Source organism: Ammospiza caudacuta, chromosome 2 (assembly GCF_027887145.1).
Source record: "Ammospiza caudacuta isolate bAmmCau1 chromosome 2, bAmmCau1.pri, whole genome shotgun sequence".
Classification (NCBI taxonomy): domain Eukaryota; kingdom Metazoa; phylum Chordata; class Aves; order Passeriformes; family Passerellidae; genus Ammospiza; species Ammospiza caudacuta.
In genome coordinates this window covers 33861603-33887031 of record NC_080594.1, presented here as the reverse complement: position 1 = coordinate 33887031, position 25429 = coordinate 33861603, and the positions used below count along the sequence as shown (strand labels likewise).

General features: G+C 46.9%; 2 protein-coding genes across 2 annotated transcripts; one reads left to right on the top strand and one right to left on the bottom strand.

The window, feature by feature from the left end:
- Positions 1–489: 489 nt before the first annotated feature.
- C3AR1 (complement C3a receptor 1) lies at positions 490–1999 on the bottom strand. Its single transcript, XM_058800359.1, has one exon. It carries the CDS (start codon positions 1997–1999, stop codon positions 884–886), a length of 1116 nt encoding a protein of 371 aa, XP_058656342.1. The 3' UTR covers positions 490–883.
- Positions 2000–9386: 7387 nt separating this feature from the next.
- NECAP1 (NECAP endocytosis associated 1) lies at positions 9387–16105 on the top strand. The gene is made up of 8 exons (XM_058800621.1): positions 9387–9553; positions 10934–11034; positions 11168–11272; positions 11669–11750; positions 12145–12253; positions 12348–12534; positions 13709–13802; positions 13918–16105. Exons 1-8 carry the CDS (start codon positions 9456–9458, stop codon positions 13964–13966), a joined length of 825 nt encoding a protein of 274 aa, XP_058656604.1. The 5' UTR covers positions 9387–9455; the 3' UTR covers positions 13967–16105.
- The last annotated feature ends 9324 nt before the right edge of the window (positions 16106–25429 follow it).

Here is a 25429-nt window from a genome sequence, read left to right as displayed (position 1 = left end):
GTCAGATTGGAAGTTATCACTTCTCAGTTTCAGGGTTTTGCCAAATGGCTGATAGTCCAGCAGTCACCTAATCTGGGTCATCCGTGACTGCATCTGCTCAAATTCTATTAATGTATCATCTCAAAATACAGTAGGTACATTTGGATAATCTCAAACTGCTTCCTAAAAGGAAGATTTGGGACACTGGTGGTGGAGGGAGTCTTGGAGAGACAGCGAGTGTGCACATGCTACTGAACATAGGTACAGCATGTGCATTGACCAGTTACTGCCATACAGTGATGTATGTGCCAGGACAAACAAATAGATTGGGTATCTGCCAGGGCAGAAAAGTCAGTTCAATGCAGCTGACTGGGGCAAGTGCTGTTCTAGTGCCTGGCTGTAAGGAAATGTAGTAGTACTCTAGGGAATCTCCAGATATTCCTACACACCTCAGACCCCTAGTAGAGTCAGAGGAATGATGTGATGACCTTCTGAGGACCAATATCCCAGTTGGTTTTATCTGCACTTTTATCAGACAGGAGATGTAGAACACAGACAAATATATGCGAATAAAATAACATTCTTATCTCAACTGAGAGGTTCAACTACATTATTCCCACCACAAATCTGTAGCCAGCCCTGCTTTCTTAAAATAGTCTGTGTAGGTTAAAATACTGTGTCTTCTGCTTCACCAGTCATCCCTCAGATTATTGCTCTTGGTGCTTCCAACTTCCCATCTCTCTAGTGTAGGATATATCTGTCATGAGCTGAATGCTTGCAGTGTCCTGGGTTGGAGCCACAGATTAATCAAACATATTGGAGTAAAACCACCTGCTAAGTGGAGAGTGATTGATGTGCAGCGCTATAGCTAGTTCCTTCTACAGTGGTGATAGGAAGTCCTGCATTACAAGGTGCTGCTCAGGTTCTTGTCTGCTGAAGTCTGGCTTCTGTGAAGGGTTGAAGATGTGAGTTCCTCACTAAAGGCACTTTCCAAGATTCTTTGCACCGATTGCCGCACCTTTGCCCTGAAGTCCCGTCCCACAAAAACATAAAGCAGGGGGTTGATGCAGCTGTTGGCATATGCAAGTGCTGTAGAGAGGTGGTCCCACAGGATCAGTGACTCCATCAGCCTTGTTCGAAGGCTAGGTACAACGGAGAGCATCCCAACTACATGGTATGGAGCCCAGCAGATGAAGAATGCCGTTACCACGGACACAATTGTTCGCAGTGTCCTGTTGCGTGACTTGTGAAACTGGTTTGCATGTGTTCTGAAAACAATGAGGGCGTAGCAAAGTGCCATTATGCCAAAGGGCAGCAAAAAGCCAAAGACAGCCCTAGTGATGTTTATTACTGCTGAGGCAAGGGGTACAGAATCATTACCTTCATTGATGTCTCCCCACAAGTCACTACCATTGTAGGTTGAGTAGTCCCATAACTCATTTACAGACACATTTACAGATACATTTACAGGATCATCTATGTAATCATCAACTCCAGAATTGTACCCACACTCTGTTTTGCCTTTGTAAGTGCTTGTCTCACGGTAGTAGAAGACAGGGCAGCAGAAAATGAAGGCCAGCATCCAAATGCCACTGCATATGAGCGATATAAATTTCACTGTTCGGTGGTTCTGACACCAGACAGGTTTCATCACCAGGAGGCACCGATCAATGCTGATGGCCACGAGTAGGAAGACACTAGCAAACATGGTGAAGATTATGACTGATGGAATGACTTTGCAGAGGAACCAGCCATAGGGCCAGTGTTCATGAAGGGCCAGGTGAACAATGAAAAATGGCAAGGACAAGCAGCACATGATGTCAGCCACAGCAAGGTTTAGGAACCAGACAGTGTTCACAGACCTCTTCATTTTCAGACCAGCTACCCAGATCACCAACCCATTGCCTGGGATACCTATGATGAAAACGATGGTGAAGACAGCAATGGAGACAATTGATTCTGATGCATAATACACAGCAGCCTGTTCCTGTGAACTGCTATTGCCCAGGGCTTGAGGCATTCTGCAGCTGTAAAACAGAAGGGAAATTAGTAGCAATTCACATCCTTGGTTCTCGTTAGCCACGCAAGCGCAGCAGGGCGAGGCTTTGCTCCGGCGAGCGGCGGGGAGATTAAACGAGGGCTCTAGGGAGCGCGGAGAATGGGAGCGGGCCAACGGGGGCATGGCACGGCCGTTCGTGCAGACAGGGTCGCAGGCTTCCTCCTGCTAGTGCGGTTTTTAGTTTGTTGTGTTTTGGTTGGTTGGTTGGTTTGGTTTTGTTTTTTTGTGGAGTGTTTGAGCCTGTCAGTGGCTCCAGAGGCCGCTGCAAAAGAAGCCTGCCTGCAGTGTGAATAGGTGAACGACCTCCTTTCGCTGGTGGCCGAGCTTAGGAAGGAAGTAGAAAGGATAAGGAGTATTAGGGAAAGTGAAAGGGAAATGGATTGGAGGAGTTCCGGCGTTCCATCCTTGAGGGAGGCCCACCAGGAGTCAGAGGACTCCCATGCCTCCCACTGTCAGGTGATAGGAGGACACCTGGTGGATGAAGGGGAGTGGAAATGGGTTCCTACTCGGAGAGGTAATAATAAAAAATTCCTCTCAACCCCTATCCCTTAGCCAGGTGCCACTTCAGAATACATATGAGGCCCTGGATCTAGAGAGTCAGCCAGAGGATGTAGAAGAAAATGATCTGCCCAGTGAGCCTTCCAATTGCACGTCATCTGTGAGTGATCACCACCTCTGACATCAAAAAGAAAAGAAGGGTAGTTGTAGTGGGTGACTCCTTTCTGAGGGGAACAGAGGGCCCCCTATGCTGGCCAGACCCATCCCTCAGGGAGATCTGCCTTCCTAGGGCATGGGTATGGCATATTACTGAGAGACTTCCTGGGCTGATTTGGCCCTCTCATTATTACCCACTGCTGATACTCCAAGCTGACAGTGATGAGATTGAAAAGACAAATGTCAGAGCAATTAAAAGAGACTTTAGGGCACTGGGTCGAGTGGTTGATAGGGCAGGAGCACAGGTCCTTTTGGTGGCAGAGAAAAACAATGAAAGGAATGAATAGGAGAGCTCACACTATCAAGAAGTGGTTCAAGGGTTGGTGTCATCAGCAGAATTTTGGGTTCTTTGATCATGGGGCAACTTTTATGGCACCTGGCCTGCTGGAACTGGATGGGCTCCATCTCTCTGTTATGGGCAGAAGGATTTTAGCTCATGAACTGCTAGAACTCATTGCAAGGGCTTTAAACTAGGTTTGAAGGGGGAAGGGGATGCAGCTGGGCTCTCTGGAAGCAGGTCCAAGGGTGGTAAGCCTGACTTAGGAGCAAAATCAGCAGCCCAGCTGAGGTGTACACAGCATGGGTAACAAACCAGGAGAGCTGGAGGCCATGGTGCAGCAGCAAAGCTGTGATGTAATTGCCATCATAGAAACATGGTGGGATGACTCACATGGCTAGGGCACTGCACTGGATGGCTACAAGCTCTTCAGGCGAGATGGGAAAGGGAGAAGAGGTGGAGGGCCAGCCCTTTATCTTAGGGAGGCTTTTGATGCCATGGGTATTGAAACTAGTGACAATGAAGTTGAGTCCCTATGGGTGAGAATTAGGGGGAAGACCAACAAGGCTGGCATCCTACTGGGAGTCTGTTATTGTCCATCCAGCCAGGAAGAAGAAGTGGACAACTTTTTCTATAAGTGGCTGGAGAATGTTTCAGGATCACCGGCCCTTGTTCTTGTAAGGTGACTTTAACCTACCAGACATCTGCTGGGAACTTAATACAGCAGAAAAGAGGCAGTTCAGGAAATTCTTAGAGTGTGTGGAGGAAAACTTTGTGTGGCAGCTGCTGAGTGAGCCCACCAGGAGAGGGGCTACATTAGACCTGTTTTTTGCAAATAGAGATGGGCTGGTGGGAGACGTGGTGGTTGGAGGCTGTTTGGGGGATAGTGATCATGAAATTATAGAGCTCTCCATATTTGGTGAAATGAGGAGGAACATCAATAAGACTCTTACATTGGACTTCCAGAGGGCAGACTTTGGCCTATTCAGGAGACTTATTAAGAGAGTTCCTTGGGAAGAAGCCCTTAAAAACAAAGGAGTTCAGGAAAGGTGGGCCTGCTTCAAAACAGAGATCTTGAGGGCACAGGAACAGACATTTTTTGCCCCTGTGTGGCGAAAGATGAGTCAGCAAGGCAAATGTCCAGCCTGGATGGGCAATGAGGTTTTAAAGGAACTTAAGAATTAAAAGGAATGTCATTCTTCCCCTGTACTTGGCACTGGTGAGGCCACACCTTGAGTGCTGTGTCCAGTTCTGGGCCTCTCAGTTTGGGAAGGACGTTGAGACGCTTGAGTGTGTCCAGAGGAGGGCAACAAGGCTGGTGAGGGGCTTGGAATACAAGTCCTGTGAGGAACAACTGAGGGAGCTGGGGATGTTTAGCCTGGAGAAAAGGAGGCTCAGAGGTGACCTTATCACTCCCTACAACTTCTGAAAGATGGCTGTAGTCAGGTGGGGTTTGGTCTCTTTCACCAGGCAGCGACTGACAGAACGAGAGGACACAGGCTTAAGCAGTGTCAAGGGAAATATACGTTGGATATTAGGAAAAGTTTTTTTTATGGAAAGAGTGATAAAGTTCTGGAATGGTCTGCCTGGGGAGGTGGTGGAGTCACCATCCCTGGATGTGTTTAAAAAAGACTGTATATGGCACTTGATGCCATGGTTGAGTTGAGGTTGGGTTGAGGTTGGGGCATGGGTTGGACTTGATCTTAAAGATCTCTTCCAACCTAGTGATTCTCTGATCCTCCTCCCCAGATTCTTCTCCTAGCCTTTGCTGAAGCATCCCTGAGTCAGGTGACAGTACAGAGCTATCAGGATACAAAGGCATTGGCCTACACAAATTTGTTACTAGTGTACCTGTTGTACACTGTCATCATTTTCATAGTGGCTAAACCTGTAAGTAAGCTTGCTATTTAAACAGGGGGCTCTATACAGCTATGTTCTCCTGTCTCTATCATCCCTTTGATTTCCATCTGGTTCTCAGTCTCCAAAGGGGAGCTCTCTATTCAGATGGCCATGCTGTCCCCAGGTATGTTTCCTGGTTGACTTCCTTCTTCAGAAAGGCAAATCAGCATTTTTAGTTCCTCTTTCCTTTAAAATGAGCAATTTCTTCTGGCATAACTGGTGAAGTACATTTCAGTTAAGAAGACAATGTCTATGTTTCTGAAATAACCCTGCTTCACTTTCTGAACATTACAAACAGAACAGACATGACATAAATTCTGTTGGCTAAGTGGTATTTTAGGGAAGTGCCAGTGACCACTTCCTTTTCTTACACATGTGTTCTGAGCTGTCTGCTGGTTCCTTGGAAAGCTTATCTTGACCAGGAGAAAGGCAAGACATTAATGGTTTAAGATTCTGTGAAAGACAAGAAATGAATCTTTAAGAAGGACAGATATTTACTTGTAGAAATAAAAATACAGAGTACTGTTCTTCAGCCATTTTAGATATGAGCTGTCTTACTGCAAGACAATGAGGCTGACCTACAGCATACTTAAGTGACATTTTAAACTATGACCATAGTAGAGGAAAAATGTTAATTGCTCAGTTATCCTGGACCTAGTAAATTTAGAGAGGAGAAGAAAACCAGCAAAGCTAAGATAGAATTGAGGAAAAAAACCCACCTCGATCTTCATCCTTTAGGCATTAATAGAATTGTCTATAAAATTCCTGTTAACTAAACCCTTGCTGAATTGATGACGGCAGTTGTATTACTGAAAGGTTCTAAAAAGTGTTACCAAACTGAATAGGGAAGAGGTAAATACAGCCTGCAGAAGCAACTGAGAAGACATAAATAAGACAACTGGCCCTTTTTTAACCTATTATGCCAGTACTTAAATACCAGCCAGAGATTGTTGTATGCAGGACTAAATATGAATTTTATTTTAAAAAAATTCAAACCATCAATCTCACTCTTGCACAACATGCAGTCTGAAAGTGGAGTGATGCATCAGTGTTCAAACTGCTTCACTAAGAAGAAAATGAGATAAACAATTGTAACAAACATCGTCATTTATCAAGTTTTGGTAATATCGGCCAAGAGACTTGTAAGTGAGGGTGATCTGCAAGGAAAGCTATGAAAAACATTACTGAAGGCTTAACTTAAAGCTGGAGGCTTAATTTAAAATTCTCCCAAGTGTGTTTCATTTCCTGTGGTCTTGCTGGTCCATGTAGAAGCAACTTTTAGAGGGACAACTGGCAAACAGTGCCGCAAGAATTGAACCCTGCTGCCTCCCCAGACAGCTACAGAAAATGGTATGAAGAAGACAAGGAAACAAGGAAAATAGTAATGCAAGTCCTACTCCAAAGTAAACTGATGAATCAATTAGAAGATACTGCCCACACTATATTTTGCAGAGTGCTAAAAGGGCTGCAATGTGGTTTGAAAATGGAAAGGGAACTGGAGGAGGGAGAGCGGTTTTTAGGAGTAAAGAATAATAAATGGCAAATAGATGAGGAAAGCAAAAAGTTTATGATACCTACCTGAGTGAAGCAGTTATTTCAGTGTGTTGGAGCAAGTACCATCAGTCCTGTCTCTGAAGTGACTGAAAAAACTCTCACATGACATTTTAGGAACTGCATTTTTTTTTTTTCCTGCATGCATCCTGTATGTGCCAAGTGTGTTCTTTCACCCTGATAAAATTACTCATTTGAATGTAATTTCGAGATCTGGATATCATCTGCTCATAAAATAAACAGTCAAACCACAGGAAGTTTCTCAAAACTGTCAAAATAAATATTAATAGATTTATAATCACAAACACATACTTTACTATATTCAGTAAGACAAGTGAATGACATCTTGCCTGTTGACACAGTGTGACCTTTGCTGGAAGTAATTCTAAGTCCAAACCCTGCCATGTTGCTGTGAAATGTCTGATCTGTTATTGTCTTGTAGCCACTTCTATATCTTACCAGTCAGCATGTTCACCTAGCTAATCTCATTTCTAGGATTCTTACCAATCCAGATCAGCCTCTGTCCCAGCTTGAGACAGTTTGCTTCATCAAATACAGAGCACTGCACTCATCAAACCATGACTAGTCATGACAAAAGGATTTTAATCTGCCTTTTACTTTTTAGGGTATTAAAAGTCTATTTTTAAAAAAGGAACTTGACTGACAAAAAGTTAGAAGAGGTTAACTGAAATGGTGATTTGCACAAAATGTGGCAAGACAATAAACATGGAAGACTTCCAGGGCAAGGCATTTCTAATTTTTAACAATGGGGTTCCCCCTCGTCCTTCACAATTTGGGAAATCAAGACTCCTTAACAGAAATGAAAAAGCCCAGACATACAAGAATCAGCCTCAGTATTTTGGTTTTGGTCTGGAAAATGAACTGTGATAGAGCAGACTTCTGCTCCTGAGCGTGTCTGTGAAAGACACAGATGCTGCCTCCAACACAAAATCAGAGAAAGGAAGACAGGCCAAGGCTGAGCTGTACCCACAAAGATAGACAGACAGGCTGTCAGCAGCCTGCCAGGAAAATTCCTGTAGCTTCATCTCATTCTCAGCTGCCATCCTGCCAGGGGGACTCCTCGGGCACAGACAGGCAGTGCTGATGGGAGCTTACTGCTATGGGCTCCTCTTGGCTGAGGGACACAGAGCTGGGTCACCACCACGGGACCTGCCAGTCAAGCCCTGCTTTGCTGGAAGGTCCTTAACCAGTTCTATCCTCCAGGTTAAATGTTCTGTTTCAAGATTTCAACCTCTCTGATGAATCCTTAAATAAAAAATAATAAATAAATAAAAAATTAAATTTGGTGGTTATTGGCAATGCTTTGTATTTTTTTGGTCCAGAGATGCTTGTTTGAACCGAGCTGAAGAATGTTATGTTCTCTGCTCAATGGAATTGAATGGGAGATGTATTCCTGGCGTTCTGGTGCTGCTTGTGAGTCTTTGCTCACATGCCTTATAATAGTTGGCCCTTTGCCACTCCCTCATCCAAGATGCTCTCCTCCTGGAGGGACCGTAGGAGGGCTGTGGCACGCTGAATGACAGCACTGTGAAGAGGGAGGTGAAACTTAATGCTGCTAATTGTGAATCACTGATCTTGGAAAAGCAACCCTAACTATGCACACGGAGATGTGTACTCCCAGTAAGTTATTAGTGCTCAATGAAAAAATTTAGCAGTCACTGCAGGAAGTTCTAATGAAAAATTAAGTCAATGAGCAACTCTATCCAAAAGGTAAATGTAAGTTTCTTCTTGAATTCTGAATGCTGTACTGGTCCTTGATCTTAAGAAGTTCTAGAACAAGAAAAAACATAAAGAATGGTGACTAGACAGCCATGACTGGGAATGGCTCTGTCTGCATTAACTAATGCTATTTCCCTACTGGGAAAACAAGCAAATAAACAAACAAAACAACCCCCAAAACAAAAACAAACACACACCCCAAAAACCAAACAAAAACCCCAAAACCCCAAACAAACAAAAAACCCAAAACAAAAAGAAAAAACCAACAAAACCAACAAAAAGCCTCCAAAAGCACAAAAACTCAAACAAAAACAAAAAACGAACCAAAACAAACAAAAAATCAAACCAAAACCTAAAACCTAGTGATGTTTCAGTGGTTATTTTTGCCTCAACACCTCCAGGGATGATGACTCCACCATCCCCCTAGGCAGCCCGTTCCAATGCTTGACATGGAATGCTCAGACATGGCTCTATGTAATTTTTAAACTTCTCTTATGCCTTTTCTTCCACTTTTCAGAGTAAACCCTCGTACTTTCTGAGATTCAGTCACAGGACGCTGCACAGCGCTAAATTTCAACACCAGTCTCCTCTGAGAAGCCACTATTAAAAGAGTGGTTTAAATGCTGCCAGCCTTATCATTATTGACAAATAAACTACTATCTACACCCTGTTTGGGGGAAGACCCACTCCTGAAACTAAGCTTTGCACAGCTGCCATTTCCATCACTTCCAGCAGCAAACCATGTCGTGCTCTGCGCCGCATTTCCATTTTGGCTTGCTCTTTTACCAAAAAGCCACCTAATCCCCGCAGCACAGAAAGAACACTGGCACTGGGAGCAGCCCCGGGGGATGCAGACGGGCAGGTCGATACCGTGTGGCGGCACAACCAGCCGCGCTGCCCCCGCCATCCCGCCCGGCCCTTCCTTCCCGCTGCCCGGCACTCCAGGGCATGGCGCCCCTAACAAACATGGCCGCGCCAGCCCCGCCGCGGCACCTGCCAGGCCCCAAGATGGCGCCGGCCGCCGCTGCTGTGTCAGGGGCGGCTCCAAGATGGCGCCCTCTCGCCCCCGCTGCCAGCACCCAAGATGGCTCCATCCGCTTCAATGACGTGGCCCTCGTGTGGCGCGGCCGCGCCGGCGCCCCCAGGCGGTGTCTGCCCTCATCAAAGATGGCGGTGGGCAGCGCCGCTGGTCACTAGGCTCCCGCCGCTCGCTCCTCGCCGGGCTCCGCGGCCAACATGGCGGCGGCCGAGCTGGAGTACGAGTCCGTTCTTTGCGTGAAGCCCGATGTCAACGTCTACCGCATCCCGCCGCGCACCTCCAACCGCGGCTACAGGTGAGGGACCGTGCGGCGCCCGCGATCGCCCCGGCGCGGCCCCGCTTGCCTCGGGCCCTGCCCGCAGGGCGGACGGGGGCTGGACTGTGCCCGTGGCCCGGCCTCGTCCCTAGGGAAAGCCGTGTCCTGTGGCCGAGAGCGGGTCTGGCCGTCCCCTGAGCCCCCTCCTGCCGAGCTCCGGAGGAGCCGCCGGCTGGAATTGCCTCTTGTGGCAGGTGGTGAGCGCCTGGAGGCAGGGGAGCCTCCGCACCGCGCTGTGCGGGAGCAGGGGCTGCTCTGTTCATCAGCGGCAGGAGGCGAGGGGCAGCCCGCTGTTCCCGGCAGAGCTCACGGCTGCTCCCGGTTTGCTCCCGGGATCCTGGGATGGGACTGATGTGCTGTAATGGCACGTTGGATTTGGCCTGGTGGCTCTAGCAGTGGCTGTTAGGAAAACAGGAGGAATTCGGGGTGATTTTTAAGAAGAGGCTGCAGAACCAGCAGTTAGAAATGCCTTCTCTGGTCAGGCAGAAGCAGCAGAGTGTGAGTTTGTAAGATGTGCCCACAGACCTGCTGGAGGAGCGGGTTTGTGAACTCCCTGAACCTGACAGACTGTAGGCGGATGTTGTGCCTGGCCAAGGATGTTTGTTTCCAGTGATAAAATCCGGTAGATTTTACAGCACCAAGCCTGCTAGAGTTCAGGAAGCGTTTGGACAATGCTCTCAGGCACGTGATGTCATTTTTCGGGTGTCCTGTGTAGAGCCAGGAGCTGGATTCAGTGATCCTCATGGGTCCCTTCCAACTCACAATATTCTGTGATGCTGTAGGTTGGGTTTTTTCTCACTTTCCTTTCTCACTTTCCTTTTTTTTTTTTTTTTTTTTTCCTTCACAAGAGCCTGTGGCAGAGTATGATGGGTCAGTCAAAATGTCTGTGTGTGTGTTTTGCCTAGTGTAAGTCAGCTGCCTCTAGGCTATGAAGTACTCAGTGTTATTTTACAACCACAGGGTAGAATAATGGAGTGTCTTTTCAGCATGTTACAAATTAATTTTTGGGGTCTTCCCAATGCTCACAAGTCGCTTTTGTGGATTTCCTGTTCAAGTGAGTTTCTGTGTTTCTGTCTCCCCTTTTTTGCAGACTTATAAAGGTGAGGAGTTGATGCTCTCTGGACTGTGACTCTTTCCCTTTGCCCAGAGATGCAAGTCAGAGCCATGTGTCAGCTGGCAGCAGCAAGAGAGGAGCCGAGACCCCATATGTTTTTTGGGGAGGGAAGTGCCGAGACCCCATGTGTTTTTTAGGGAGGGAAGTGGCATGAGGCAGCTGCAGGGCTTGAGGGACTGGGGGCAGAGACTTCTGCTGAGGTGGCTGGGCACAACTGGGGAGGTTGACTGTGGTCTTCTTTTCAGGGCGTCTGACTGGAAACTGGACCATCCAGACTGGACAGGGCGGCTTCGTGTCACCTCCAAAGGCAAAACCGCCTACATAAAACTGGAGGATAAGGTTTCAGGTAAGGGAAAAGCTGTGCCCTCCAAGGCTGTGACTATGATTGTTGCCCCTAAGCCTGCCCAGAGCTGTGCATGAGCCCTGGCCACACTTTAGGAAGGGGTTGCTTTTCTTAACACCTGATTCATTGTCTGCAGGAGAACTTTTTGCCCAGGCTCCTATAGATCAATACCCTGGCATTGCAGTGGAGACTGTGGCAGATTCCAGCCGCTACTTTGTCATTCGAATTCAGGATGGCACTGGTGAGTTGGGGGCCAATGTAAGTGCCAAGTGCTAGGGGTGGAGGAGACCCAGGTGGAGCTGGGAATGTGCCAGGAGGATGAAAATGGTGTTGGGAATGCTGAAAAGGCCAGGTGGTGTTCCTGGAGGGGTCTGAGGACAGGGTAAGCAGAGGAGGTTCTCTACATTGCACAGAGCCCAGGGGCTGGGCTGGGAAGGAACATTTGGTTTCCAAGCATGGCCTGTAGGAGGAAGGGTGCATCCTGAAGGCTGGGGACAATGAACTGCTGTGAGCTGCTGGCTTCCATCTATCTGCAGGTGTGTCAGAGAGAGGTAGCACAGAGGGGTTTAGGACAAGCAGAGGGATTTGTGGCCCAGTTGCAGGGCACCTCCAGTGACTCCTCCTGTCTCCTTGCTAGGACGAAGTGCTTTTATAGGCATTGGCTTCACAGATCGGGGTGATGCTTTTGACTTCAACGTCTCTTTGCAGGATCACTTCAAGTGAGTTTTGCTTTTCTGGAATGCTATTTTTCCTCTGGCCTGTAGAACATGGTGGGTGGTGGTGCATGTTCATTTAGCACAGGTTTCCTTGGGGTGGCCCTGAAGCCCTGCTCTGGCAAGGGACACTTGTGTGTGCTGCAGGCGGTCATGCAAGCTGACAGCCCCTGCAGGTCAGATCTGTAAGTCTTAAGCTTAGGTCCTGTGATGCTCCAGGTGCAGTGTTAAACAGCTTCATGGGTTTGTGGTGGTCCCAGCTTTGTGCTGTGTGACACCAGGAGTAGAGAGGTAGGTGGTTTGACAAGGCAAAGTAGTTAGGTGGGATGGAGAGAGAAACCACATATTTTTCTAAAACCTTTTTGCCACAGGGTCTCATGTTTTAACCTCTTCTTTTTAGGTGGGTGAAGCAGGAGACTGAAATCTCCAAGGAGTCCCAGGAAGCTGACACACGTCCCAAATTAGACTTAGGGTTTAAGGAAGGGCAGACCATCAAACTAAATATTGGGGTAAGCAGACCAGTTACCCCTGCTTCTTTGTCTGGATGTGACAGTGGAGACTCTTCCTTACACTTTCTTTTTTTTTTTTTTTATTTTAATGCAGAATATGACATCAAAGAAAGGAGGAGCAGCCAAGCCCCGTGTGTCTGGATCAGGGGGCCTAAGCCTGCTGCCACCCCCACCAGGAGGCAAAATTGCAGTCCCTCCTATACCTCCCCCTTCCTCCACAGCCATTGCCAACCATGTCACACCACCACCTGTGCAGAAATCTAGTAATGCAAGCAGTGCAGGTAAACCTTAGCACTGAGCCTGCTGGTGTAACACACCAGCAGGTGCTGCTTCAGTAAACTGTGTTCAGCCTAGTGCCAGCTGTGCCCTCTGACACATGCTGTGTCCCAAGGATTTTGGTCTCCCTGGCAGCTCCAGTGTCCCCAGTGCAAGAAGGATGTGGACCTGTACTGGGTCCAGAGGAAGGCCATGGGAATGGTCAGAAGGCTGGACCAACTCTCCTGTGAAGAAAGACTGAGAGGGTTGGGGTTGTTTAGCCTGGAGAGGACACAGCTCTGGGGAGATGTTTCACTGTGTAAAGAGAGCTTGTAAGAAAGATGGAGAAAGACTTCTTACCATGGCTTGGAGTGACAGGGCAAAGGGTAGAGGTTTAAACTGAAAGAAGGTAGATTTAGATTGGATATAAAGAAGAAATTTTTACCATGAGAGTGGTGAAGCCCTGGAACAGGTTGCCCAGAGAAGGAATGGATACTCCTTCATTTTAAGTGTTCAAGACCAGATTGAACAGGACTTTGAGTAACCTGATTTAGTGCAAGATGTCCCTGCTCATGGCATGGCAGTGGGACTAGATGAGATGATCTTTGGAGGTCCGTTCCAATTTAAATCATCCTGTGTTACTGTAACAAAGAGGTTGCTGCAGTCTTCTGGAGGCTGTGTTAAAACTGTGACTATGCAGAGGTGTCTGGAGAGCTGATGATCCCTTTGTGAAGGCAGAGACTTCAGCAGTGCTGTCCATGGGTTCGAGTGAGAATAAACATTAACTTCTGAGTAGGGCTCATGTGGTCCCAGTGTGTGGTTTGTGCTGTTAAGGTGGTGCCTGTTTGGCAGCTGTTGTGATTGCTGAGCTTGGGTTGAGTGAGCCTTTGTCTGCTGGGAGAGGTAATAAGTGAGAAATGTGTCAGGTGGTGTGCAGAGTGGAGACTGAATAGTTCCTGAAGACAATGTTCCCCTGCTGGAGGTACAGTGTCAGCTGGAGCTGTGCACATTCAGCAAAAGGAGATGCTGTTATAACAAGCCCCTCAAAAGGTCTGACTTTTGCAGGGAAAGCTGGAGTCCCTTCAAAGATTTTCTGCCCTGCATCCAGGAGTTTGTTTGAGGTGACAGTTGAAATGCCTGTAGGATTTTCTGGATAAGCTGATGTATTTTTTCTCTCTCTATCTTTCTCTTTTGCCTTAGATATTCTTTTAGATTTAGATGCTCCTGCAGCTGCATCCAAGGCACCAGTATCAGCTACCGCAGACCTCTGGGGAGACTTCAGCACTGCATCCAGGTAAACTCTGATGAATGGAACACAAGAAGGGTAGTGTCCTGATGGGTGTGGGAAGAACCAGAATTAAGAAGTCTTACTGCATCTGCTCATTTGATTTTCCTTTTTTTTGTTTCAGTGCTGTTCCCAATCAGGCTCCTCAGCAGTCCAACTGGGTCCAGTTCTGAATGATCAAAGCAGTGGAATGGGACAAATTGATGACCTAGAGGCACCAAATGGGATCAGAGAGGGCACAAACCTCTCTAGTCTTCAATCAAATTGGGACAATCCTTCATTTTTAGATCAGACCTTCACTTAAACTTAGTATTTTTGATCCCACTGAACCTAAAGAGAACATACAGACTCCTCCCAAGATGGGCAAGGAGAAGAGAGGTAGCCTTATCGCCTCCATCTACTTGGCCATTGCATGGTACATCCTAGCTCTTTTTCCGTGTCTTTCCATACAGGGAAAGCAAGAATCTTGAAGAAAGTGGATACAGGGGGAGGCTGGGTAGGTGCCTCTGGGTTCCTTGTCCTTCACATTTTCTCTGGCTAGGCTGTTGCTTTTTGTGGCTGCTTTCAGTAGTGACTGCAGCATGCGGTGCTGAGGACAGCTGCATTTGGCTACACTTGCTAAATGGAACCTCTGAGGAGATAGGTCTTTTCTCAACACAAAACCCTCTTGGATGAATGACATCTGTGGTGAGGAGTGACTCTCCCCATGCACACACTGCTCTTCCATCTTTGGTGCAATTCTTGGTAGTGCTGCATGTCCCTTTGCTCCTGTGGGAGGAGCCATGCAAGTCCTTGAGTAGGCTGCTATTGCACTGTAGTTCCAGGTGGGCACCCTGTCCCCTTGAGGCTCCTGCTTTGGATTGAAGGTTCACTGGAGGAACTTCTCTCGTTTTAACTCCTTTCTCCCCTGGCAAAGGCCTCACTGTCACTGAGATGTTTTAACTGGAAATAGCTTTAAGGAAAAAAAAAAAGCCTGTTTTTACAATTTGGTAGTTACTTGCACTAGATGACAACCAGGTGATTCCCACTACTCAGCATTTCATGTTCCTGCATCACTATCCTGAGCCCTGGCCTTGTGTTGTGACTTGGCACTGTGTTTCAAGTATTGCATATCTACAATAAGAATTATGGTGGGACAATAGATTATTCTCTGATGAAGGGACAGTCCCCTTCCCCTTTTTAACTCACTCATTGGTCCTGAGATCTGTGGGAGCAAAATTCTCCCATCTCTGTTCCTTATTATGATTTTACTTCTGAATCCAGAAGAAAAGGGATGTGAGCTCATTATTGGAACTTATATTTTTATTTTTAATGTGTCCAGGCCCCCTCTATTTCCTGTGTGGTTAAGGGAGTTAGGAAGAGGTAAAAAGCCACGACTTCCTACTTTTTTCTTTGGGAAAGTTTCCTGAGGCAGTGTGGACACTACTTTGTCTTCAGCAGCTGGGGATGTGATCTGGGCTGTAAGTCTGTTGATTACTGTGAGCAAACTCACAGGGCAGGCTGGAAACCTCACACTGCTGAATTGCTACCCTTCATGCTGGCACAGAAGCCAAAACCTCCCAACTGGCTGGGAAGTTGGTCTCAGTAACTCTTGGCTGTACCCAGTTCCTGGAACACTAGGGCATTGGTGCTTTGCTGGAAGGCTTCTTCCTGTTTTGAACACTGAACACAGCAACACTTTTGTGTCTCTAGCACACCTTCACAAGGAAATGTTTCCCTTTGGGCAAAAATTTTCTGGTGAGGCTTTTAAAAGTAGTTTTGCACCTTGTATTGGCAAAGGTCTTTTGTCATTTTTGTCTGGCTACAGTGAGGGCATTTTGGAGACAGTTCCACTTAGACCATCCCTCTGGGAAGCAACATTCTTGAAATAGCTCTAAAGCTGCTGCAGTTCCACTTGTGGAAGTGGGGACCAGACTGCTCTTGGATGTATTTTAAGTAGTCATTTAACCCTGATTCCCTGGTTCTCTTGGTGTTTCCCCCTGCCAGCCCTCCCCTGCCTTCATAGTCACTCCTGCAGTCTCACTGTACTTCAGCTCCTTGCCTCCTGAACTTGTGGATGGCTGTAGTCTACAAGCAACATCACAGACTCCTGGGTTGGCATTTTGTTTTCTTTGTCTCCTCTTTGTTTGCTCACATCCTTGTGAGGTCCTGTCATTTCAACTATGTATCAGTTCCCCAACCAAGGAAGTTGGTGGCACCAATTAACAATTAACTAGGAGCCTCTTCTGTATTGTCTTAGTATTCTGGAGATAATATATTATGTATTTGAAAAGCTGAAGAAACAAAAATTAAAGATATATGTATATAAAGCATACGATGTACTGGTGCAAATGGTAATTAAACAAGTAATACTGGGGTGAAAAATGTCACGAGTCTTCTAAGTTGTCAAATTGTTTTTCCATTGGAAGCCTCTAGGTTGAAGGTCTTCATGTCTCCAGCAAGATCCTCACAGCCTACTTATCCTTCTGCATATCTGTTGTGGCCTGCAGACTGAACAAGAGCAACTTCAGGAGTGATGGGTTTAGGCTCTGTCTGGGCAAAGAGGTAGGAGTGTGGGAAAAGGACACAAAAATGGTACAGCTGTTGCACATATGGCACAAAACTCACACAATACCAAACACAAATCAACAACGTGGAAACAGGCCTGAGTGTAGGCTCCTGTGGGACTTGGTAAGAGAGTGGATAAAGCATGCAAGTGAGAAGACTTAGTGGCCCTGATATTTAGCATCTCAGACATTAAAGGCTTCTACAGCCTGCAGGTATTTTCAGAAATTATTCTTTCTGTGCTGGTAGATGGAAAATGGTCTGTGCCTATTAGAGATGGTCAAGGTGAGCCAGGTGGGCCCTTTGTTAGGGGCAGCAAGGACAGGCTGTCTGGAAAGAGAGGAAGCAGCAAGATGGGTCACAGCAGGGCAGGAAGGGGCAGTGGCCTCACCAGCAGAGGAGCAGTCCTGAAGTACCTAAGCACAAAGATCAGAGCAGGTCAGAATGAGGATTTAGATAGCAGGGGACATGGCCAGGCATGGCTGTGCTAGCTCAGGCAGGGTCCAGGGGTCCACTTAGCTGTGATAAGGCCCATGTTGCTGAGGTTTCTCAAAGCCAAAAACCTCTATTACTTAAGCTGGACCTGAGTCCAGCCAATCCCCCAGGAGGTGAATATGTTCAGGGCCCTGACATTGTTCTGTCAAGCCTGCTTGCAGCCATCTTGCACAGCATGCTTGCTCCATGTTCCTCTGGCAGACAGCAAAGCTGTGTATATGGCTGTGTTGGAAGTACAACACAAGTCTTGTGGCCTGGGTAAAGATAAGAAATCTTAACCTATTAAGTCAGCTGTTGGAATTGTCAAGCATTCTAGTATCTGTAGTGGCTGGGGAAAAAGACATTTTTTCGGCTCTACGACCAAAACTTTTACCTTATTTTCATAAATAGGATGAATATGTTGTATAGGTCCTGGCAGGGACAAGATGTAGCATTTTACCCATAAGCTATGGTAGAGCTTCTCAGACCTTTCAGTAGGTACTTGCAGCAGAAAGAGTTGAGAAGCCTAAAAGGGTCTTTCTCCAGAGCAGGAGAATTTTCAGATGAAATTCACCTAAGGGAAGTGCTGGGATATACTCCTGTTTGTGCATCAAGAAGCACGGAAGACTGGGAAACAGTTCATGGAGGAGAGCTCAGTCATGTTTGGAGATCTTCCCAGGCCCCATGCCTTTCCTCACAGCAAGACCTGCTAGAATGCACAGCTTGCTGAATCCTCTGCAAGTTTTCCCTTTCTTCCAGTTGGGAGACAGACTGTAGCACATAGAAAGAAACAGGAAACAAGTGTCAAAGGGAAGATCCCAGTTTTGTCTGGTTTTTGGTTGTCAATACTTCTGAGGGAGCAATAGTTGAGGTGTGATGTGTGTATTTCCCTGCCCCTTCTCCCATTAATTATGTTCTGTGTTCTGTGACTTTGTGTCTCAGAGCCATGCAGCAACTGTTCTTACCACAGCCACACAATATGTATTGCAGACACAAACCTGCCAGATTTCACAAAGCCTTCATGCTGTGTTTGGACTCCTGAAGAAATGGAGAAGGGCTGTACATTGGAGGAAATCAAACAAAAACCAAACGGGAAACCAAAACCCCCAAAGTCTTCCTGAGCTTTGATAATGAGGTAAAAGGATCTGAATCTGACCTCATCCTGCTAAATCAGCATAAACCTACAAGGTTCTAGGAGGAAGAATAACAGGGCTGTTAATGTATGCAATAAGCAGAGCACTCTGAACACAAGTGGTTAACACACATGGTAATGCCTCCAGGTCTAGGTAGTCTGATGAGTGCTCATTACATTATGTGAACAATAGACTCTCACTCTGCAGACTGTTACTGACAATAGTTCTGTCCATGCTAACAGTCAGGGAAAGCACATTGCAGGATGACAGCTTAATTTTGTCACCTGCCATTTCCCATAGCTGTATGTCCCCATCCAGAGCTGGGGCTATGATGGACATTGCTTGAAGCTGAGCCTAGGAAGATCAGCCAGCAACAGCTGGGTTGTGTAGTGATTCCTGACCAGAGCTATGATTTCCAGTCACTGCTGGGATCCTGGGGTGCACTTCTTGCATCACTTGTGTTTGGGGCAGGCCAGGCAGGTGACTTGAAACGAATGGCCTGCTGTCCCTTTTCTTTCCCAGGCATTGTAGGATGGCAGCTCCTGCATGTTGAGGTAGAGAGAGAGGCAGCTTTCAAGCCTTGAAGCAGTTTGGAGAGACATTCCCTGAAGGAGGGAGCCGCCTGTAACTTGCAGCCTTTGTGTGGAGCCTTGTGTGTTCAGCATGCACAGAGGCGCGGCGCTCCCTGCCCTGCCGAGCCTGGGCTGGTGCCAGCCGCGAGCAGGCGCCGAGCTCAGTCTCAGCCGTGGCCGTGTGCTGCCATCTGCTGCCGGATCCCTTTGTTGCGGACTTTCCCGCAATCCCTGGGCTCCCGCTCCAGGGGCTGGCTGGGCGCCCAGCAGTCGAGAGGGTGGCAGGTGGGATGCAAGCAGACATCACCTGAGATCTGGCTAGCACTGATGGGGTGCTCTCTGAAAAGAAATCGCAGCTGGTGATTTGTAGTTTGATAGTTTAGTGATGGAGCTGGTGCTTCCAAATGTAGCTGTGTCCTGCTATTCTACTGCCCTCTGTGCTTCGGTGCCCTCCTGCACAAACACGGTAATGTAGGGCTTGGAGCTGAGCTGTGCCAGGGCAGGCATGCATCCCCTCTTGTGGTCAGTGTGCATACAGGTATGGATGTCGGTTGTCTTTAAAAATCTAGGAGAAGTTCCATTCTTTTGGGGCTAACTTTAAAGGGGTGGCTAAGCACTTGTTCATGAGTCCCTGTTTATGGTGTTAAGCAAACTGTTCAAAGATGTGTGAGATGCTATGCTGGTAGTGCTACACAAATCATCCTTTTGATTAGCTGGCAGAGACAAGAAGCTGGATTCAAGTGAGAGGGAAGGGATAGGAGAGCATTTCTTTGTAGAATATATGCTAAGAGAGTATAGATACAGCTGTATGTCTGGCCCAGACTTAGGGGCTGCTGTGACCAGTATCTAAAGCTGAAGTCAATACCATGGGTACATGTACAAAATGTGCTTGAAAATCACTCTTTTTTTGGGTAGAAAAGCAGGAAAAGCCCTTAAGTGATATATCCCATACAGAAACAGGGTTACTTTAGGCAGATAACCTGTCCTGGGTACCCTGGTCTAGCTCCAAAAGTAGTCCTGATTTGAGCTGGGTTTGAACAAGATACCTCCAGTCTGAAGTATTTCCTAGCACAACTTCTGTGCTCAGCTTGCTGTGGTGGGACCCAAGCTAGGCCAGCAGTGTGGTGAGATGTCTGACATGGGCTGTTGGTCAGTGAAAAGGAACACTGAGATCTGACAGTCATCCTTCACCTCAGAGGCTCTGTGAAGAGCAGGATGGTGTGCTGAGCCTGTCCTGCCCAGTCTTAAAATGCTAAATAGGCAAATAACTGTTATCTGGAGGCAGAGTCTAAGATGCCTCGAGGAGCACTTTGCCCTCTTTGTCAGTCCCAGCCAGCAGGGAGTCAGCAGCAGGGGCCCTTTGGCCTCTGGGTCAGTGCAGCTCTGTGCTGGAGGCTGGCACCCTAGAGTGCCATTTACCCACCCTTTGCTTCCCTGTGCTGACTTCAGTGTCCTGGCATAGTAAAAGTGGCTGACACAGGCACCTGAAGCGTGTGCTCTTCCAAAAAAAAAAAAATTTGCCTTTCCGCCTCTGACAGTGTTGACATCTGTGTCATGTGGAGGTTCCTGCATATGGTTGAGCCCCAAAGCTTGGGGCCTTCCTGCCTGACATTAAAACTTTCCCATCATGTTTCATTGATGAGGTGCCCAGGAGTGTTTGGTTGAGCTGACTGTACTCCCTAGATTTAGTTCAGCTTTCTATGGCTGTTACCAGATGGCTTTTGCTTTGTCCCATCCTGACTGGACACCTGCAGGCAGGTGATGTCCCATCACCTCGCTACTGGCTGTCACAAGTTGGGCTGGGAGGCTGCAAATGGCCTGCAGGGCCACTTTGGCTACAGGGTAAGGGGCAGCACAGGCCACTTGCAATCTTCCTGATAAATCCACCCTTGAGGATAGGAGGGCGAGGGAGTTCTGCAGGGCCAGGGAGGTTTGTGCTGCTATTCCAGTAGCACCTGCTGGGACAGCCTAACCAGTACAGCTCACCCCAGAACCTCCCTATGAGAATGTTTTTTACTGCCTTCCACTTACATGCATGCAGAGGATGTGGAGGGAAGCAGTTTAAGTTCCAATAAGAGTGACCCTAAGGTGGAACTCATAGCATGAGTCTGGGTGAACTTACATGACAGCTCCATACCTGCTTGGTGACAGTGGTTGTTTTCCAGTTTTTTGCTTTTCTTTCCACTCCCCCCATTCCCCCTTCAAGAGAGGGAGATCACATGTGTTCACCTCACTGGGAAGAGAGTAGCCAAACAGAATTCAAGGCTGTGGAGATCTGTGCAACCCTGAGAACTGGAAATGAAGCATGTAGAATTGCTTCTGTGGAGAGGTGTTATGTGGCCACAACTTGTGCATGTGAATTCCATATGCCCACTCTAAGAAGATAAACTCCACAGTCCCACCTCTGAAAACAGCCACTGGGGTCTGAGCAGGACTTGGATCTGGCCCAGGTTTGAAGTCAGATATGGTGCTGTGGCAAGCAATTGCAGTATCTGGTTCTCCAGCATAGCCTTGAGACTTATGACTCAGATCCAAAAGAGGAAGGAGACAAAAGTGTTCCAGTAATGGCATAAAACAAAGCTCTGAGGTAACTGCATCTGAATGTGCCCTCTGTTGGCTTTGACTTGGTAATCTGTAAATTGGGGGAAATAAAGAAATAAAACATAGTTTTGCTCTTCTGAAGAAAATCCTCTGTTAATGCTACATGTAAAGGGGCATACTGGGGCTTCTTGTCTCTTTGAAGATTCTCTGGAACATGTTCTTCCTTCTCTTATTCCCTCCCTTACACCTGAGGGATTTTGGTAACCTATCATCACACTAGAGTGGGCACATGAGTTTCCCTTTGCAATTCACACTGAGTTGGAGCTCCCTCGGCTCAGGTAACTTTGGGACATGATCTCTTCTGCTTGAAATCCTCAGCATTTACTAAAATTTGGCAGAGATATGGCCAGGGGAGAAATGCACAAACTGTTCTGGGGAGGAACATTTCTTTTTATCACTCCTACTTTTCTTTTGTTCCCCTGTGTTGTGCATGGTACTGTAACCATAGCGTTGTCTTTCTGCCAACTCAGGCCTGCCTGCGGTGAGGTGCTGCCACCTGCCAGAAACTTGTGTGGCTTTACAGTGCTACCTTCTGTTTCATCCATCCCACTCATTGCTCTCACTCCCCTTTCCCACTGTCCATTCAGTACTTCCCTCTTTCCTCTTCATGCCTGGATGCTCCAATGTCTTTTTCCTGTGCTTTCACAGCTCCATAGAAGCCATTTTTTTCCTTAGTCTCTTAGCAACATGTATGGAAACCTGATTAACCTTCTATCATTAGAGGGTTTGACTGTCTTCCAGAAGAGGTCTCTTCTCCCTGCAGCTCTGGCCTGTGTCAGCCTTGGCTGAGAAGGGCCTAGGGTACCTTTCTCTCAGATCCCAGGAGTCTGCTCCCACACTGTCCCCTGGAGCAGTATGAACTGCAGCATCCTACCCCTCCCCAGCCAGTTCCATGCAGCAGGGTACACAATGAGATCACCTATTGCTAGGCTCTCTCTAACCAGCCAAATCCCTCAGGAGCTCTCAAGGAGCTCTGGCTGCCTGAATCTCTTTGATTTGTTATTTGACATCCCTTATTACTGCTCAGTGTCAGGCCTTGGGTCCTCATTCTTCATGTTCCAGTGCATTTTTATGCTCTTCCCTTGGCTGCTCTGCTCTATAGCCTTAATCCCTGAAAAGGAGCATGGTGATGTGGAGAGGGAGGATCAAAAAGGTGGCATATATTCACTTCTGGTGCTCTTCTCACCCAGGCGCAGGGATATAAAGCCTGCATTTGGTTTAGGCTTTTGTCTAAGTGACTTGGAAGTTTGTGCTAGCTACAAGTGCCATAAGAGTAGGTGATGCCAGGACTGTAGGCAAAGACCCACAACAGGCAGGGTTTCTTTACAAGAGTTATATTGACTCTCCCCAAAGTCCATCATACTTACACACATGTCTATCCATTAATTCTTTTGTTATATTAACCTGACCACCAGAGATGTCAAACTTTTAACTTTCTAAATCTCCCTGAGACTTCTCCACTTCTTCTTCTTTGAAGAAGTCCGAGATTTGCTGATAAAAAGATAGTTTAAGGCAAAAGGTGACCCACTGATATTAGCAACTGTTTCACTTTTGAATTTCCTGAGAATCCATGGGACCATCTTGCCTAGGCCTGCTAATTCCATACATTTTGCACAATCAATATTTTATTTTGGACAGATCCTTTGATTTAGTCCTCCACAAAGCAGGGTTCTGGAGTGTGAATGTCACCAATTTGTTCCACTGTGACAAATAATTATTTTAGCTTTGTTTTGATGTGCTTGTTCTCTCTGATTGCTTATTTTATACCCTGCTCTTCACCTGCCCTCAAGGCAGTATATCAAATATAAAGGGTTTGAAGAAGTTCTGACACTTTTGCTTTGTTATGGTTTTGCACTTACTGGAGGTCACACTCATTTAAATTTTCCTCATCTGACTGCAAGGTCAGCTTGTTGAAAAATGTATATTGATAATCCCTTTGGGAAATCATTTTAGTCATGTCATCTTCATTTTGCCTTTTATCAAATCTTCTGAAGAGGGTCTAGGTATTTGGGTGGCCAATGTGATGTCCCTGTGTAACCTTCATGTCACTTGTGATGATTCACAGCCTTCAGCTCAATTCTCTCCGCTGCCCCTCTGTGTTCAAACTGGCTTGTAAGAAGTGTGTCACTTCCCTGCAGCTTCCACCACAACTGTGGCCAATTAAAAAATTGGATTTCTTTTGGATCTGTGGGGTCACAGCTTTAGGATTCCAGTCCTACTCTTTGCCTATAAATTTGAATTTAACTCCTCAGGTTCAACTGGATTTTCAAAAGAAGTGTAAGGCATGTGCAATGGCACAGTTTCCTCTGCTCACATGGACCTGCTTGCTAAACTGGATGATGCTGCCTGTGGGGTGGAAGGCTTGCAGGTACCACCTTGTTCAACTTCACTGACAGGCTGGGGAGAAAGAGCATTAGTGCCTCTGCTGCCTTCTCTTTGGGTCAGGGACAAAGGGTGGCCATGGAGCTTGCAGAGCAACCAGGAGCTGGAGCACAAGTGAGGAGGGAAAGCAGAACTGGGAGAGTCCCAGAAAGGAGCTGGGGCTTGTGAGGCACTCGGGGGCTGAGAGCATGGGAGACACTTGGCAGTGTGGGGTAGGGCTGAGCTGAAAGATCTGTAGGGAAACACAGGTATTGTGGGAGGACAAGGGAGTGAGCAGAGCACAGGAAGAGGGGGAATGGAATGAGGAAGAGCAGTGAGAATGCAAGGAAGAAAAGCATGAGTTTGGGGGGGTTTTAAGCAAGATTTTTTTTTTAATTATTTTTTCAGCACCACAACTAACTGCAGGGTCCAGTTGTTTCTATCTCCCACTCATTTACATGCCATCAGTGTGTATGAAATTCAAAGGACAAATTTTTCAGGAATATCATGTGATTGTTGTTACACCTTGGCTCAGCACTGTGTCCCGTGGAAGTATGATTCAGGGTTGAATTTTGATAACAAGCAACAACTCTGATGGCTGACAAAGAAGAATTGAGCTGTCTACTGATGTTTAAGTGCAGTCTAATGTAATCTAATAAAAAGAGCAGCTAGAGCCTGAATTTGCATTTGAAATGCGTTGGCTGTGTTTGGAGACATGTTTCAGTGGAAAAAGTGCATGAAGCTGCTCTGTAACTTCCTTCTCTGTCTGCTGGTTGGGTTTCCTGTTTCTTCACAGACCCTGCAAGGAAGTAAGCCTTTTTCCCATGAGACTGAGTCGGCTGAGGCTTGGTTGGGTGGGGACAGGGGGAAGTATGTAGAGGATTGCTCTGAATTCTCAACAAGAATTTTGAGGGCTGAAGTAGATTTCAGCAGAGACTTAGGGAGGCTTAATTCCAGTGAGAGGGCCAAGACTGAAGACAGAGGATAGTGCTGGAAGGATGTTGGAAAGAGAAGCAGGCAGCATGCTTGCTTGAGGGACCAGGTTTCTCTCCTGTAGCTGTTCTCATTCTTGTGTGAAAGTCACCCTCTTTGCACACAATACCTAATGGAGAAATAAAGTTAGCTCAGGACACAAGACACAAAAAGGATCCTTGGTAAAGACATCCAGTTACTGCCTCACTGTGCTTACGGGCAGTTCTCCCTAAACCGTGTTCAGATTCCCTTTACCTTCTGCCACATTGTTCTTCTCTGTTGTCTGGTGCATGTTCTTTCTTCTACTGGCCTATCTCAGCTCCAGCTCTGCTCTGGTTACCCTCTATGCTCTGGATGTGCTGTGAGCATCTCATTCTGCTCTGCCTTAAGGCTAGCCAAACTAACCAGCTTCTTCCTTCTGGTTGTTTTGGAGACCTTGTTGTGGCTTTTTTCAGGCTGTTACAGGGGGCTTATAGGAAAGATGGAGAGAAACCTTTTAATGGAACTGGTAGTGGTAGGATAAGGGGTCATAGGTTTAAACTGAAAAAGCCAGATCTAGAGTAGATATAAGGAAGAAATTCTTTACAATGAGGGTGCTGAGATGCTGAAACAGATTGCCCAGAGAAATTGCAGATTCCCCTTAATTGAAAATGTTTAGGGCCAGGTTGGAAGGGGCTTTGAGCAGCCTGGTGTAGTGAAAGATGTCCTTGCCCATGGCAGGTGAGCTGCAGAAGATAGATAGTCTTTGAAGGTCCCTTACAACACAGACCTTAGTCCTATCTGCTGACTGAACCCTCCTCACCCTGCCTGACTTATTGGCATCTGTTCCCAGAAGTCTTTCTGATTTAGAATGTATCTCAGCAGCCATTTCTCTTGTCTCCTTTCAAGATCTGCTCCAGCTTCAAATCAGACTAAACACTGACATTTTGCTCAAGATAGTATCAGAGTTTTTTACCAGAAACCAGTTAAAGGAGATAAA